Source organism: Ahaetulla prasina, chromosome 4, assembly GCF_028640845.1.
Source record: "Ahaetulla prasina isolate Xishuangbanna chromosome 4, ASM2864084v1, whole genome shotgun sequence".
NCBI lineage: Eukaryota > Metazoa > Chordata > Lepidosauria > Squamata > Colubridae > Ahaetulla > Ahaetulla prasina.
This window is the reverse complement of record NC_080542.1, coordinates 369,568-383,436: the sequence shown is the minus strand read 5'-3', so window position 1 is coordinate 383,436 and position 13,869 is coordinate 369,568. Positions and strand designations below refer to the sequence as shown.

The following is a 13,869-nucleotide window of genomic DNA, read 5'->3' as shown; positions in this document are numbered from 1 at the left end:
GTCCTCGGTTTGCCTCCAATTCTTTGGGAAGGATTTAATTTGCTCAGGCAAGAGAAACTGGTCGAGGTCGGTCCCACATTGTACCTTGAGATGAGTGGGGAGCCAGACCTCTTCAAATTAGGCTGTGGAGGCTGTGCGGCATGGGGTAGGCCCGGGCCCTGTGTGTTTGCTCAGGGCTTGGGGGGGTGGAGGGCAGGAGCTGGGCTTTGGGTCTGACTGCCCATCTGAGCTTGGCCTGGTGAACGTGGGACCCTTAGGCATGTCTAACAGGCATGGAGGAAAGTGGGCACAGGTGCGGGGAGCCCGGTCAGTTTCACTCAACAATAACACACTCAAAGTGCAAAGTAGTTGGCACAGCAGCCTTTCTATTCAGCCCCCCAGGGTGAAGTTGGGGCGATTTCACAGATCTTTTGTAGGTGATAAGAGACAGAAACCAGGCCTCAAAGGGTGGGGTCCGTTTCGGCAGGCAGAGAGGCGGTTCCCCTCAGCCCCCCACCCCGCTCATGGTCTGGAGCTCTCACTTGGCCAGAGGGTGCCGGAATTTGCGGCCGGCAAACTGCGCTTTATCAGCCAGCTCTTCCTCGATCCTGTGGAAAGGCAGAGAGGCCATTAGCAGCAGAGACCACCCGCCCCCCAAAAAGAGAATAGGGGTGTGGGGGGATTACTCTCCTCACCTCATCAGCTGGTTGTACTTGGCCAGGCGCTCTGAGCGACAGGGGGCTCCGGTTTTGATCTACAAATGGAGGGATTGTTTTAGGAGGAGGTCGAGTGCCCCCCCCAGGGGCCTGGAAGGATGGAGCGGAGGGGCAGCCAGTGTCTCACCTGCCCAGTGCAGAGCCCCACCACCAGGTCGGCAATGAAGGTGTCCTCGGTCTCTCCAGAGCGGTGGCTCACCATCACCCCCCAGCCGTTGCTTTGGGCCAGCTTGCAGCTGGAAGAGAAGGGGGGACCTGAGCAAGCAGCCGGAGATCACCCTGGAGATACCTCTACCCCTGAGGGACCCCCACCCCGCATATAGAGGGGACCGAGCCTCCGGCTCCCCTCCCCACCCACCCAGACAGCAAGGAACTCACGCCTGGATGGACTCGGTGACGGAGCCGATCTGGTTAACCTTGAGCAGGAGGCAGTTGCAAGCCTTCTGCTCCACCGCCTGCTGGATCCGCTTGGGGTTGGTCACTGTCAGGTCGTCCCCCACAATCTGGATCTGCACCTGAGTCAGGAATTTCTTCCAGGTCTCCCAGTCGTCCTGGTCGAAGGGGTCCTCAATGGAGACCACTGCAAGGGAGCCACCAGGAGTCGCACCCCGATACCTTTACGGGCTGAGCACCCCCCCCCTTCCAGCCCCTCCGCCCTCCTCACCTGGGTAGTTCTTGATGAAGCTCTGGTAAAGCTCACCCAGCTTCTCCCCAGAGATGTAGCGGTTGGGGTCGTCGGGGGACTTGAAGTCCAGGTCGTATTTGCCTTTGCGGAAGAACTCGGAGGCGGCCACGTCCATGCCGATCACGATCTTGTCTGGGTAGCCGGCTTTCTCGATGGCGCTCTTGAGCAACTCCAGGGCTGTGGGGGGGAGGGGAAGCCAGTGGCTCAGCGAAATGAACCCCTCCTAGTATAAGCAAAGGGGGGTCTGGGTTGCATTAAATCCCCCCCTCGGCCTGTGTGCCACTCAGGGAAGCTGGTGGCAAATCCTTGCGAAAGCAACTGCTGCATTTCAGCTGGTGGCCGAAATCTGAGAAGAGGCTGAAGGTGGGCTGTCTGGGGCTCCCCCAGCTCAGTTGTTCCCTTGAAGATGTTTCTTTACCCAAAGCAGGTAATGTATCGGTGCGCTGATGATGTTCCTTAGTGTGGTAATGAAATGCCTGCGAGAAAAACACCGAGCCCGGAAGGCCCCGAGGGCCCCACAAGTGAACCCTGAGCTACAAATCCTTCTAAGAGGCAAAACCTCAGCTGGTTTGAATATGTGGGTTAAGCCCATATTTGCATGAGGCAAAAGAAACACAAACGGGATTTGCGTATGACGAACAAACAAGGGAACGAGAGCAAGAAGCCGCTTCGAGTGCCAGGAGAGCATTTTTGGGGTGGCCCCCAGGTGGAAAATGGACAGGAAGAAACCAAAGAAGGGGTGAATGGGTCACTTCCATTGAGAAATTGACCGGGGGGGGGACGGGACCTGTTCTTAGTTGTTTTACAGTCAAGTAAATTCACAAGGGATTGTTGTGTGTCGCTGATACTAGATGTGTCGTCTCAAGATGTGATTGTGTCTGCTTCTGTATGTAGATGCTGTGGTGTTGGTTGAGAATGAGTCGGGTTGTGCGTTTCTGAACAGAAGCAAAAATTGTGCTGCAGAAGGAAGGCTCCCACCTTTTTCATTCTGTTAAACCTGAGAATATCAAGAGAAGCAGAAAAGCAAGTTGCAAAAGGGCTTCTTATGAAGGGGAGGTGAAGGCCCCCCCCCCAAGGAATGTGGACTGCATCCAAAGCCTGAATGTCAGGAAAGAAATACTTGGGAGGGGATTTGATCGCTGCAAGTGAAGATTGAATTGCTCACAGGGTGCGAGAAGAGGCCGGGAGGGAAAGGGGAGTCAAGCAGGTCCTGGCTGGAAGGTGCCAAGGAAGCCCGGAGAAGAAAGGGGGCAGATCTGGAGGACCCACGGAACGCAGGACATACGCGCAGAGCACATGGAGAGCAACAGGGGTGCCTCGTTCATGCCTTGGATGGCTCATTTGCTTGTGCTTTGCCTACAGCCGCTTCCCCCCAAAGCCACCCGGGAAAAGATCAATGGTCCTATTGAATATCTGGTGGAGACAGAGCCCACACTGAGGAGGAGGAGAACCAAGGCAGAGCCGGTCAGCTTCTCCAGCCCCAGGGTTGAGTTTCCCTCCAATCAAAGGCCGGAGCTGGAAAGAAAGTTGATCAGGGCAGAAAGGCTTGAAGAGAGTTCAGATTTCCAGGACTGGATTGATTGCAGCCAAGGCGCCAAGATCCTGCTCCTGGCATCCTGGGAGCAGAGCATGCACCAGAGGCCGGGACAGCCAATCTCCCAAGAGGCTGGAGGGGGGGAAGCTCCTCTGGACATTGGTCAGTCGCTCCAGCATCAATTAGGGGAGATGGTTGCCAAGGGCAAACGCATCTTTCTCAATTCTTTGCCCCTGCGACCTCCTTGGTAGAAGGTGGCAAAATCTGTTTTTTATCTCGGGACTAAAGAAGGGCTGACGGCAGTGGAACTGAGGGCAGGCGGAGCTGGTCATTCAATAGGATTCGTTCTGAAAATGATGAATCCACGATGGAGGTTTAATCCCCTTCAGGGCACGTACCCACAGGAGGCTGTCGGGGTCCCTGCTGACAGTGGGGGACTTCATGACTTCTGGGAAGCCTCCCAACTCTAGGATTCTGTCACCCCTGGGGAACAAATGGCCTTCCTCTTTTCTCCACCTACTCTGCTCAGGCAAAGGCTTTCCTGAATTTGGCTGCAACTTTCTGTGGACTTCAACTCCCAGAATTCCAAAACTGGCTTTGGAATTTGGCTGTGGAATTCTGGGAGTTGAAGTCCACAGGTCTTAAAAGTTGCACACGCCTGGTTTGGCACTACTTTTTTTGTAATGTTACAAAACATGAATTACTTGTGTTAGGGGTGAAAGGGCAGGAGACAGGCAGGGGGCTGGCCCCCTTGACCCTTGCTCCAACCTGCTCTCCCATCCCATGAAGGCTGCATCCCCGCCCAGCCAAGGCTCCAGTTACAGCCCACGAGGTAATTTGGCTCTGGCATGCAAAGACCAAGGGGTGCGTGGTTGGTGTGTGTGTGTGTGTGTGTGTGTGTGTAACACAATCCTTGTGGCAGCAGCATCCAGCTGACAGCAGCCTGTCGTAAGAGGGGGGATACGCCTGCCTCCACATATCCTCCCTCCCTCTGCAGCCCCCTCACCTTCATTGTTCTCCAGGATGTTGGGGGCGAAGCCGCCTTCGTCCCCCACATTGGTGGCGTCCTTCCCATACTTGTTCTTGATCACGGCTTTCAGATTGTGGTAGACCTCAGCCCCGATGCGCATGGCCTCCTTGAAGGTGCTGGCCCCCACCGGCAGAATCATGAACTCCTGCATGGCCAGCTTGTTCCCAGCGTGGGAGCCCCCGTTGATCACGTTGAAAGCCTGGTTGAGGGGAGGGCGAGCAGGTGCTTACCCTTCGGACTAGCTGCGGAAGAGCTGGGGGTCTGCCCCATGTCCTGGCAGAGAGCTCAGCTCTTGGGAAGCCTTTCCACCCCCAGGGAGACCCACAGAAGCTCCTGTCTTGCAATAGCCCCATGAGCTAAGGCTGCCGAGCCCCCTCCTCTCCCTCCCGCCGTCTGGCCCACTCACAGGCACTGGCAGGATGAGCTCCTTGTTCCCAGCAAGATCCGCGATGTGGCGGTAGAGGGGGACCCCCTTTTCAGCCGCCCCAGCCTTGCACACAGCAAGGGAGACCCCCAGGATGGCATTGGCCCCAAACTTGGCTGTGAAGGCAAAAGGGTCAGAGGTGAGCTCCAGCCCAGCATCGGGGCAAGAGGGGGAGCACTGTGAGGGGTCTTATGCATCCCCCACTTACATTTGTTCTCCGTTCCGTCCAATTCAATCATGACACGGTCGATCTTTTCCTGCTCAACAACGCTAATTTTCTGCCAAGGAAAGAAAAATGGATTATCTTCAGGAAATACCAAAATGTAGAGCCATACCAAAACTTTAGCAAAAAGTCCCTTTTGGGAAGAGAAATGGTGACAGAAGGGGACTGCAGCTCTGCAGTGTTCCCCACCCCCCACCTGAAAGACTCTCATCTGGAAAACACAGAATCCCACTGAAAGCTGGGGTGTGTGTGTGTGTGTGTGTCTGTCACATTTTCCTCCCCCGAATCAACAAGGGGGCACTCTGAGGTGGGCCTTGCTTCTTTAGAAGAGCAAGGGAAAGCATCTGAGGCTGTGAGGATGGCTGTTTGCCACGGGCTGGGAAGCCACCAGCAGTCAGGTCTAGGAGGGATGCAGCAGAGGACAGACGGACGGTTCTCCTCCCCCCCCACTCACCTTCTCAATCAGGGCTGGGGCGATTGTCTTGTTGATGTGCTCCACGGCCTTCAACACCCCTGGGGGGAGAAGTAACCAGCATTAAGGGGCGTGTCATTAGGAGCATGGGCAAGGGTCATCAGGAGGGCAAAGAGTTCCTGTAGGGGAGAATGGGCAGAGAATGCCCACCGAGGGAGCACCAGTCCCCCCCATTTCCTTCTGCCTTCCTCCAATAAGGGCAGCTTCATTCTGTCAGAGCCACACTTCTGTTCTTCCTTCTTCTGCCCATCCCCCCCCAAGGGGGTTGCCCAGCCCCACAGAGGCTTTGGAGAGGGGAGTCTCACCTCTCCCATTTTTCCCCTTACCTTTGCCCAGGTACCTGGCTTTGTCTCCATCCCGCAGCTCCAGGGCTTCGTAAATGCCGGTAGATGCCCCACTGGGCACTGCAGCCCGGAAGCGACCTGCCCGAGAGAGACAGGTCAGTAGGCCATCTTTTGCAAAGGAGGGCATCCACGCCTCCTCCCCTGCCCTTCCAGATACCTTTGGCCGTGTGCAGGTCCACCTCCACCGTCGGGTTCCCCCTGGAGTCGAGGATTTCACGGGCATGGATCTTCTGGATTGACATCCTGCGGGGTGAGCGAGGGCGGGCATGAGTGGCGGGTCGATCCCCTCCAGCTGCCCATCCCCATTTGTGGGGAGCCAAGAGCCAGCTGGGTCCCTGTGCTGATGGGTGGGTGGTGGCCCGGAGGTGGAAGGAAGGGCACAGCTGCCAAGACTAAAAATAGCCCCCAGCCCTTGCTTTTCCTCCTGCCCAGCTGGGCCTGACCTCCGAGGGGCAGCTGCGGGGGATGCCGAGGGCTATGCTGGAGGGTCTCTCTGGTCCCCCAAACAGGGAGGGGGTTCTGTAAAGGCCCACTCACAGTGGGATGTAGAAGACCTGCAGGAGGCCACAAGTGGACAGGCGCGAGGAGGAGGGGGCCTTTCTCTGCGGGGCTCCCAAATAATGTCTGCACAGCCAAGAATTGCGCCCCCTCCCCGCGCCCGCTCCCACTGGGAGAACAGAGCTGGGAGCCGGTCCCTGTGCAGCTATGTCCCCCACCCCGCTGGAGAGACCTCAGGGCAGGCGAGTGCTGCTGCCTGCAGACCTGCCCCTCCACGCCCCCACCCCGATACCACCCTCCCCGGTCCAGGGCTCACTTGCGCGGGATCGGGGCTGGCTGCACCGGAGCTGCTGGCAGTGGCGGGGGTGACCGGAGCCGACCGGTAGCCTTTATGGGCTCTGTCAGGCCCGCCCCCCCGGCCGCGGCTTAGGGACCATCGGCAAAAGGCGGCGGCCAAAGGCAGAGCGAGGCTGCCCTGCCGAAGGCGGCCGCCTCCCGACCACTCCCGGGCGAAGCAGCCCCGCCTTCCCGCCCGGCATCTCGGCTTTGGCGCTGGCCTGCTCCGAAGGTGCTCAGCCCAGGCCGTCGGGGACACCAGGCAGGCGGCGGGGCGAGACCCTTCTGCCCTCGGGCGGGAAAGGGAACCCCTCTCGGCCTTGCGGGGGGGGGGGCGGAGGCTCTCCCCCACTCCCGAGGCGGCCCCGGTCCCGTCCGGTGACTTCGCGCCGCTCCCTGGGCGCCCGGCCAGCGTCTTGGTCTAAATTTAGCCACGCGAAAGGTCGGCGGCTCCCTCCAAGCAGCCGCTTAAAGGACAGGCGGCAACTTGAGGAGCCGCGGCCGCTCAGCTTTCAGCCAGGAATGCCTCCCGACCCCCCCCCCTCTTTGTGGATGGGGGGGGAGAGGCGGGGAGCCTGAAGAGGGGCTGCACCGGGTGCATTTCCGCCTGTCTGGGGCAGAGAGCAGAAGGCGGCCCTTCGGGGAAGGCAAAGGAAAGGTGGGGCAGGGACACAGAAACATGAGGGGGGAGCTGCAGAGGGAAGAAACGGGGGGGGGGTGTCTCCGCCCCCTGCTTGGAGGCCAATGGCTGGAGTTTGGATTCCAAGGCGGGCTGGAAGGTACTGCGGGGGGGGGGGGTTCGGCATTTTGCGAGTCTTCTGGATTGTGTGTGGGGTGGGGGGAAACAAATTTGCAATGCTCTGGCCAAAGTTGTAGGATTGCAAATCGGGACTGGATCACTTGAGTCTATCTTACTGCTCCCCACGCACCCCACTCCCGAGCATTGCCCTGTTGAGCAGCCGCCTGCCCTCTGCTGGCCCCTGTTCAGTTTGGTCTTGACAAGAAGGCGGGTGTGTGTGTGTTTTTTCACGCCTCCCGTCAAGCCAGCCCCTACTCCCTCCTCTCCGGCCCCCCCACCCCCGGGGCTAGGATCCCTTCTGTGCCTCCCGGCCGCTGGTCAGATCTTTGGGGTCTAGGGTATCAGCCGCCCTTCCCCCCCCCCGGGTGTCTGTGTGTGTGTGTGTGTTGCACATTCAAGAGGTTGAAGCGTGCAAAGGGAAAGCAGAACAATTCCATCGTGAGAGGTCTTTGCTCAAGAGTGCAACATCTTGTTTTATGTTACATTTTTTATTTCAGCTTTTTCAAATTATGTCATCTCATATGAACGAACAATTTGAGTCTTTTAAAACTGAGCTGTTTTAAAAAACAAGTTAAATAAAATAAATGTGATTCTTATAACCCTCCTTGGCGTCCAGCCGGTTCCGTGAAAGATGACTGACAGCAACCAGTTTCCTCCCTGGGAGGCGAGTCGTTTCGTGGCTCCTGAAATTGCGGCTGGTTTCAGAGCTAACTTTGGGCGGGGTGGGGTAGGTGGGAGGGTCTCGTCCGTCCACCCCCCCACCCCTGCAGCTGAAGGAAAGTCCATCAGCTGACCTGACCGGCTCAGCCAGGGCAGCACCAGTCAGGAGAGCAAGGCAGAGCAAGCAACGGGGAGGGGGCCCCCACTATCCTGTGCCCCACCCACTCAGGCATTACCCAGAAAGTCGCTGAATGACTGCTGGAAAAGAACCAGGAGGAGATGCTGCCCAGGCCTCCTGGGAGGAGCAAAGGGCCCCAGGAGCCCCACCCCATCCTTTCTGGCACCAGCACACTGCCCTGCATCAACCACCAGGGGGCAGCCACTGCTGCCCCCTTAAAGCCCCCTGCCCAGCCATTCAGCTCCTGCCTGGAGCAATCTGGCCTGTGCCAATGAAGTCTCCCCTGGCATCGCCTGCCTGGCTCAATCCCCCCCACCACAATTCTAGGTTGCAAGTTTTGGGATGCATCCCACCCCCACCCCCACCCCTTCTGTGTGTGGCTGGCTATTGAAACTTAGTTTGGTGACCAAGTTCCAGGTTTGCCTCAAATTGGTGGATAGAGAAACAGTAGGGAATTTCCAAAACTGAACATTTAATTGATGCTCCCCGCTTGAGCTGCTGTTTGTGCTCATTTTTCTTCCTCTTAACTTCGTATCGGATTTTAGCTTTTGGCATTATTTTATTTTGGGCTGTTCAAAGGCCTGCTGGCTGCCATTGTTCCTCCCGGGCAGGGGGATCCACGTGCCCTTAAGAGTCAAGGCCCAGGCGGCCGGCCTGTGCCTTGGTGCCACCCACCTTAGTGCTTCTAAGCAAAGCAACCACAGGCATGTCAAAAGTTCCTGCATGAGTCAGAGTCTGGCAGTTTCTAGAAGGAACTGCTATGGGGGCTGACCTGGTGATTTGTTCCTGTTCTTTGGGCCCCTTCTGAGGCTCCGTCCCGTTCCTTGTGACACTCACCTGCTGGGCTTTGTGGTCCTTGGCCGTTCTGCTCTTCTTCCCCTTTTCGGCTGCCCCTCCCTGCAGCCCTCGAGACCTGTACGTGAAGCCTCCCAGGATCAGCTGTTCCCCCCATTCTAGCCCCCATTGTGACATCTCAGCCCTTGCCCCCTCCCTGTTGCTAGGACGCCACTGCAGCAGTTTGCAGCAGCTCCTCTGGGGTCAGGACTCCCCATATCCCCCAGACCCCAATCCACTTTCTGGTGTCCTTGAGTTCTGGATCCCCTCCCCCCACTTTTGCAGCAAGGAGGCCCGTCTCCAGCGGCCCCACCAAAAACCAGGATTTGAACCCAGGCAATCCAGGCACCAGCAGGCTGGGCAATGGGGCTGTCAGCCAGCAGTGGGCCCTGCCAGCAGCCAGAGAGGGGTAGAGTCAGCCTCTTTCCTGCTGCACCACCGCCATGCCCTTCTCCAGCTGGCCGCAGGTTAAGGGCAAAGGGGCATCAGCAGATCGGCAGGCTCATACCCACGGGAGGGACGTTTCCACTCTCACCTCCAGTGGGGCTGTTGGGCTTTGACATTTTGAAATGCTGCCTCGAAGCCAGGCGGCTAAACGGAAATGAGCCTCCAACACAGTAACTGATGCAAGCAGCTTGTGGTTTTTATCCAGGAGGCAGGCAACATTTGGTGAACGCCGCTTGTTCATTTCCAGAAAGACTTGGTGAAAAAGTCCAGAACTGCACCCCACGAGTCAAACCCCAAGGTCTACATCGGAGGGGGGGGTGGTCCTTTGGGGAGCCAGGGAAGTCCTGCCCCTTCTGGGAATTCAGGAGCTGCAAATCACAGGTCGCAGCCCTCTTCCTGGGAGGGGCACAAAAGTCCCTTCTTGTACCCAGGGAAGAAACAGGCCATGCTGCACTCCAACTTCCCCCTAAGCCAGGTTTGCTAAGTCACCATTTAATTAAGCCAGTATCAATGTCCAGCTGAGGATCTTGTGTTAAGATTGCCAATAAAGGAGAATATAGGTAGCTCGGGGTGAATTAAGGGAATCCCTGGTGATCTCTGAGCTCAGTTTCTTTTTTCCTGCAGACATTTCATGAGCCAACTAGGTTATCTCATCAGGGCTACAAAATGTTACTGCCAACTCTGATGATGTTACCTAGATTGGGCAATGAAAGGTCTGCAAGAACAGAAGCAGCTCAGAGAGTACCAAGGAGCCCTCAGTTAGGACTGCAGAAGGCTGGTGGCAAATAGGATGGCCAGGTGGGGTTTCCTCAGGCAGGAGGGCAGTTGAGGGGGGCAAGAAGGGGGCTGGCCTCGCCTGATAATGAGGTGGAGCACCTGGGTCTGGGTAAGGCCCAGCAAGAGGATCCTGCAGAAGCTCCCTGACCCGCCCTTCCTTAGCAGAGTGGGACGTGAGGGGCTGCAGACAACCTCTGGGCTCCAAGAAAGCCTCCAGCCTGGTAGCAAAGTGTCCCACAAATCCTGTGGGGAGGATCTTTGCCAGCCACTCGGGACCTGGTGGGCATAGCAGGGAGGGCCTGCGCAGCACCTGCCTCCCAAGTGCTCCCCACCACACGTGCCCCGGGGGAGGCTCCGGCATTGCCCTACCTCTCCCTCCCTCCCCCCACGATAGAGAAAGCGAAACTTTGCAGGGCCACCGCCTCGCCCGCCTTTAGTCTCCGGGCGCCTTTTCGCAACGCCGGACAACCTCCCCCCGGCCGGCTTTCATTCGGAAACCCAGTTCCGACGTGCCCCTGGTTCGTGCGGGAGGCGAGACACGCGTGGCCCCAGGCGCCCCCCACGGCCGCGAGAGAACTGGCCGCCCCGAGGCCTCCCTGCCGCTCGAAGGGCCCCCTCCCCGGCCTCCCGGGGCAGCCAGTCCGGGGCGGCGGGTCGCGCTTTGTGCCGGGAGTCGCCGGCGCCCCCTCCCTCCCCCTCCCCCCGCCCGGGGGCCGCGCTCTCCAGCGCCAGGAATGGAGGGGAGGAGCGCCTGCGCGGCCCCGCCCCCCGCTTCCTCCTCCTCCTCCTCCTCCTCCTGGTCGGGCGCTCGGCTGCCTCCTCCAGTCCTCGGCGCAGTCCGCTCCTGAGCTGCTCCCCGACGCCTCGCCCGGCGCGCCAGGAAAGCCCCGCGGCGACCCCCGCCGGCCCCGCTCCTCCGCCCGCCGCCCCCGCCGCCTCGCCCCGCTCCTCCGGCGCCCCAGCCGTCGCGCCTCGCTCGCTGCGGCCATGAGCGGCTGGAGCTGCTACATCGACAGCCTGATGGCCGACAACACCTGCCAGGACGCGGCCATCGTGGGCTACAAGGACGCGCCCTCCGTCTGGGCCTCCGCCCCGGGCAAGACCTTCGCCGGCATCACGGTGAGCGGCGGCGGCGGCGGCGGCGGGACCGGAGGGCGGGCGAGGGCCCGGCCGCTTCCGCTTCCTCTTCCGCCGCCTGCGCCTCCGCCGGGCCGCCTTTGTGCCCCTGCCGGGAAGCGGAGGCGCCCGCGGGGCCCCGCTCGGCTCTGCGGCCCGGCTCTGGCGGGGGCGGCTCGGGGCGGCCGGGCCCGGCGAGGGGGGGTCGGGCGGAGGGCGGGGGGCGCCCCCGGAGCGAACTTCCCTGCCGCGCCCCTCTCCGCCCCGCCCCCCGCGGGCATGTGGCGCCCCTCGCCGCTTCCGCCGCCGCCTGCAGGGCGCTTCCCGGGACGGGCGGGAGACCCAGGCCGCGCTCCCCGCCCCCCTCCCCCGGTGCCACGTCCCCAGGCCGCGGCTCGCCCCTCCGAGTGCCCCGGTCCCGGCGCCAGGGAGAAGCCGGGCAGCCCCGCGGCCCTCCCTCCCTCCTTCCCTCCTTCCCTCCTTCCTCGGCGGCAGCTTCCCCGGGCGGCGCCAGGCGAGGAAAGGGCGGCCGGGGCGCTCCGTCACCCGGCTTAGCGGAAGGGCGAGCGGGGGGAAGGGAGGCCGGAAGCGCCGCGTCCTCCGCTTCTCGGGCGTCTCCGGAGCTCCGAGCCTCCCGCGGGGAGGAGAGGGCCCGGCGCGGAAGGGCTCGGCCGGAGGGCGGCCTCGCAACCTGGCGGGGTTCGGGGCGAGACAGCCTCTCCCAGGGCCCGGTGAGGGGGGGGAATGGAAGCGGCCTTCCTCTCCGGAAGTCTCGCCGCCGCCGCCGCCGCCTCGGGGGCTTCCCGGCCCCTTCGCCGTCTCCGGATGGGGCCCCGCCGGCCCGCCGAGCTCTCCCGGCCCGAAGCCGCGCTCCCCGGGGGGGGAGGGCCGGTCCCACGCGGGCCTTTGCCTGGCGCTCCCGGGCCTACCTTCCCGCCCCGTGGCCGCTTGCGGGGAAGCCCGGCCGTCGCGCTCCGGCAGCCCCGAGGGGCGCTTAGTGTCGGGCGCCGAGCCCGGAGCAGCGCAAGGCAGCAACCCGCGGCCTCCGGGGCTCTCCTCCTTCGGGGCAGAGGAAGGGGTGGCGGGGGGGGGCGTCAGCCTGCTGTCGGGGGAGCTTCCGGGCCTTGGAGCCCGAGTCGTCCGTCGCCCGCCGCCCAGCCTGGGCCGCTTCTGCTTTCGGGGAGGGCCCGGCTGGGAAAGTCAGGCCGCCTCGCGGGGAGGCCCCGGAAGCCCCTCGGATTGCGGGGAGGCCCGAGCAGCGGCGGCGGCGGCCTCGGGGATTGACCCGCGCCCGGTTCCCTCCTGCAGCCCGCGGAAGTGAACGTGCTGACGGGGAAGGACCGCAGCAACCTCTTCGTGAACGGGCTGACGCTGGGCGGGCAGAAGTGCTCCGTCATCCGGGACAACCTGCACATGGACGGGGAGAGCACCATGGACCTGCGGACAAAGAGCACCGGCGGCGCCCCCACCTACAACATCACGGCCGCCATGACCAACAAGAGTGAGTCAGGGAGGGGGAGGGGCGCCCGCAGCTGCCCGGCTTTCCCTGCTGGGAGGGGCCGCATTCCTTCCCTGCCCGCAGCTGTGAGGGGTTGGGAGGGGGCGCAGGGGAGAAGACAGCTGTGGTTTAAGGCAGCCCCTGTCTTCGGGCCCAGAAAGGCCATAAGTCTGGCTCAGGGCCAGCCTGTGTTGGGGGCAGAGGAGCATGGACTTCCCAGACCCGGGTTGTTCCCTGGGGGGGGGGGGGGTCCCCAAAGCTGAGATCAGAGCCCATTGCCGCCCCCCCCCCCCGTTTGCCCACATTACCTTTCCCTGCCTATTTAAATCAATGCCGCATTCTAGACCCTCAGCTGCCCCCTACATCTGTGTAGGTCCCTAAACGAAACGGCTCTAATCTTCCGTATTTGGCAGAGGGCTCCCTGGGGGAAAAGGAGGAATCTCTTGCCTCCCCCTTCCCTGGCTTTGCCACTGACCACTTCTCTCTCTCCCCCCCCCCCCCCAGCAATCGTGCTCGTCATGGGCAAGGAGGGCATCCACGGCGGCTGCATCAACAAGAAGTGTTACGAGATGGCCAACCACTTGCGGCGGTCGCAGTATTGACCTGCCTGCTGGTCCCATCTGTGGTACTACTGATGGAACGGTGTGAGGATGTCCAAGACGGCAGCGACCGCCCCGGGGCGCACGGCCTTGCCACTGCGGGACCAACCCCGGCACACGATCGCCGCTTATTCCAACTTTTCCTGCTCACGGCCTCTCCTTCTTCCTCCTCCGCTTCTCCTGTTTTTTTCTAATGCCCCCACTCTGCCCCAAACCTTCCTCCTTCCCTCCATTTCTTTTTTGCCATTTTTTTCTACCACAAATCCTTATTGCTGCCAAATTTTCTGGTTGTTACAAGGTGTAGCTTTTTTGACGAAGAAAACTATATTGGAACAAGAAAAAATAAAAATGAATTGAATTCTAACATGGGAGTTTCTCTGAACGCGGCAAGCGTGTTTCCACCACTCCCAATCCCCGGGTCTCCATCCCCTTGGACCTGCCCCAGAGAACAGGCCTAGAAAACAATGGTGAAGCCATCGGGGCTGGGACAGAAGCCTGCTTGTTCGTGCAGACAATGGGGGAGCTGCCCTCCAGCCTCTGGCTGCAGAACAGGTCACGCTCTGTGGTCAGTTCAAAGAAGCCGGATGGCTAAGGAGAGCCGGCCCTAGCCAGGAGCCAGAGGTGTTTTGCTCCCTGGCACCGGGAGCTCCTTGGATGGCATTCCTGGCATTTCTGTTCTGGCCCTCTTGTGCGGCTGATCTGGCCGCCTGGGATTGAGCC

General features: G+C 60.9%; 2 protein-coding genes across 2 annotated transcripts; one reads left to right on the top strand and one right to left on the bottom strand.

The window, feature by feature from the left end:
• Positions 1-338: 338 nt before the first annotated feature.
• ENO3 (enolase 3) lies at positions 339-6,292 on the bottom strand. Its single transcript, XM_058181346.1, has 12 exons — positions 6,222-6,292; positions 5,565-5,650; positions 5,390-5,485; positions 5,046-5,104; positions 4,577-4,646; positions 4,351-4,484; positions 3,921-4,143; positions 1,360-1,557; positions 1,074-1,275; positions 823-931; positions 675-733; positions 339-587 (listed from the first exon to the last, which is right to left on the bottom strand). Exons 2-12 carry the CDS (start codon positions 5,647-5,649, stop codon positions 518-520), a joined length of 1,305 nt encoding a protein of 434 aa, XP_058037329.1. The 5' UTR covers position 5,650; positions 6,222-6,292; the 3' UTR covers positions 339-517.
• Positions 6,293-10,717: 4,425 nt separating this feature from the next.
• On the top strand, positions 10,718-13,513 carry PFN1 (profilin 1). Its single transcript, XM_058181397.1, has 3 exons — positions 10,718-11,055; positions 12,361-12,553; positions 13,055-13,513. The coding sequence occupies exons 1-3, from the start codon at positions 10,924-10,926 to the stop codon at positions 13,150-13,152; spliced, it is 423 nt and encodes a 140-aa protein (XP_058037380.1). The 5' UTR covers positions 10,718-10,923; the 3' UTR covers positions 13,153-13,513.
• The last annotated feature ends 356 nt before the right edge of the window (positions 13,514-13,869 follow it).

What these genes read in the sequence shown, in the direction of transcription:
- ENO3 (XM_058181346.1), bottom strand. Translation starts at nt 5,649, where the DNA reads ATGTCAATCCAGAAGATCCATGCCCGTGAAATCCTCGACTCCAGGGGG. An exon ending in CCCCAGCCCTGATTGAGAAG is followed by an intron (nt 4,647 to 5,045) that starts GTGAGTGGGGGG and finishes TTTCCTTGGCAG; the next exon opens with AAAATTAGCGTTGTTGAGCA. An exon ending in AGCTCATCCTGCCAGTGCCT is followed by an intron (nt 4,144 to 4,350) that starts GTGAGTGGGCCA and finishes CCCCTCAACCAG; the next exon opens with GCTTTCAACGTGATCAACGG.
- PFN1 (XM_058181397.1), top strand. Translation starts at nt 10,924, where the DNA reads ATGAGCGGCTGGAGCTGCTACATCGACAGCCTGATGGCCGACAACACC. An exon ending in AGACCTTCGCCGGCATCACG is followed by an intron (nt 11,056 to 12,360) that starts GTGAGCGGCGGC and finishes TCCCTCCTGCAG; the next exon opens with CCCGCGGAAGTGAACGTGCT. An exon ending in GGCCGCCATGACCAACAAGA is followed by an intron (nt 12,554 to 13,054) that starts GTGAGTCAGGGA and finishes CCCCCCCCCCAG; the next exon opens with CAATCGTGCTCGTCATGGGC.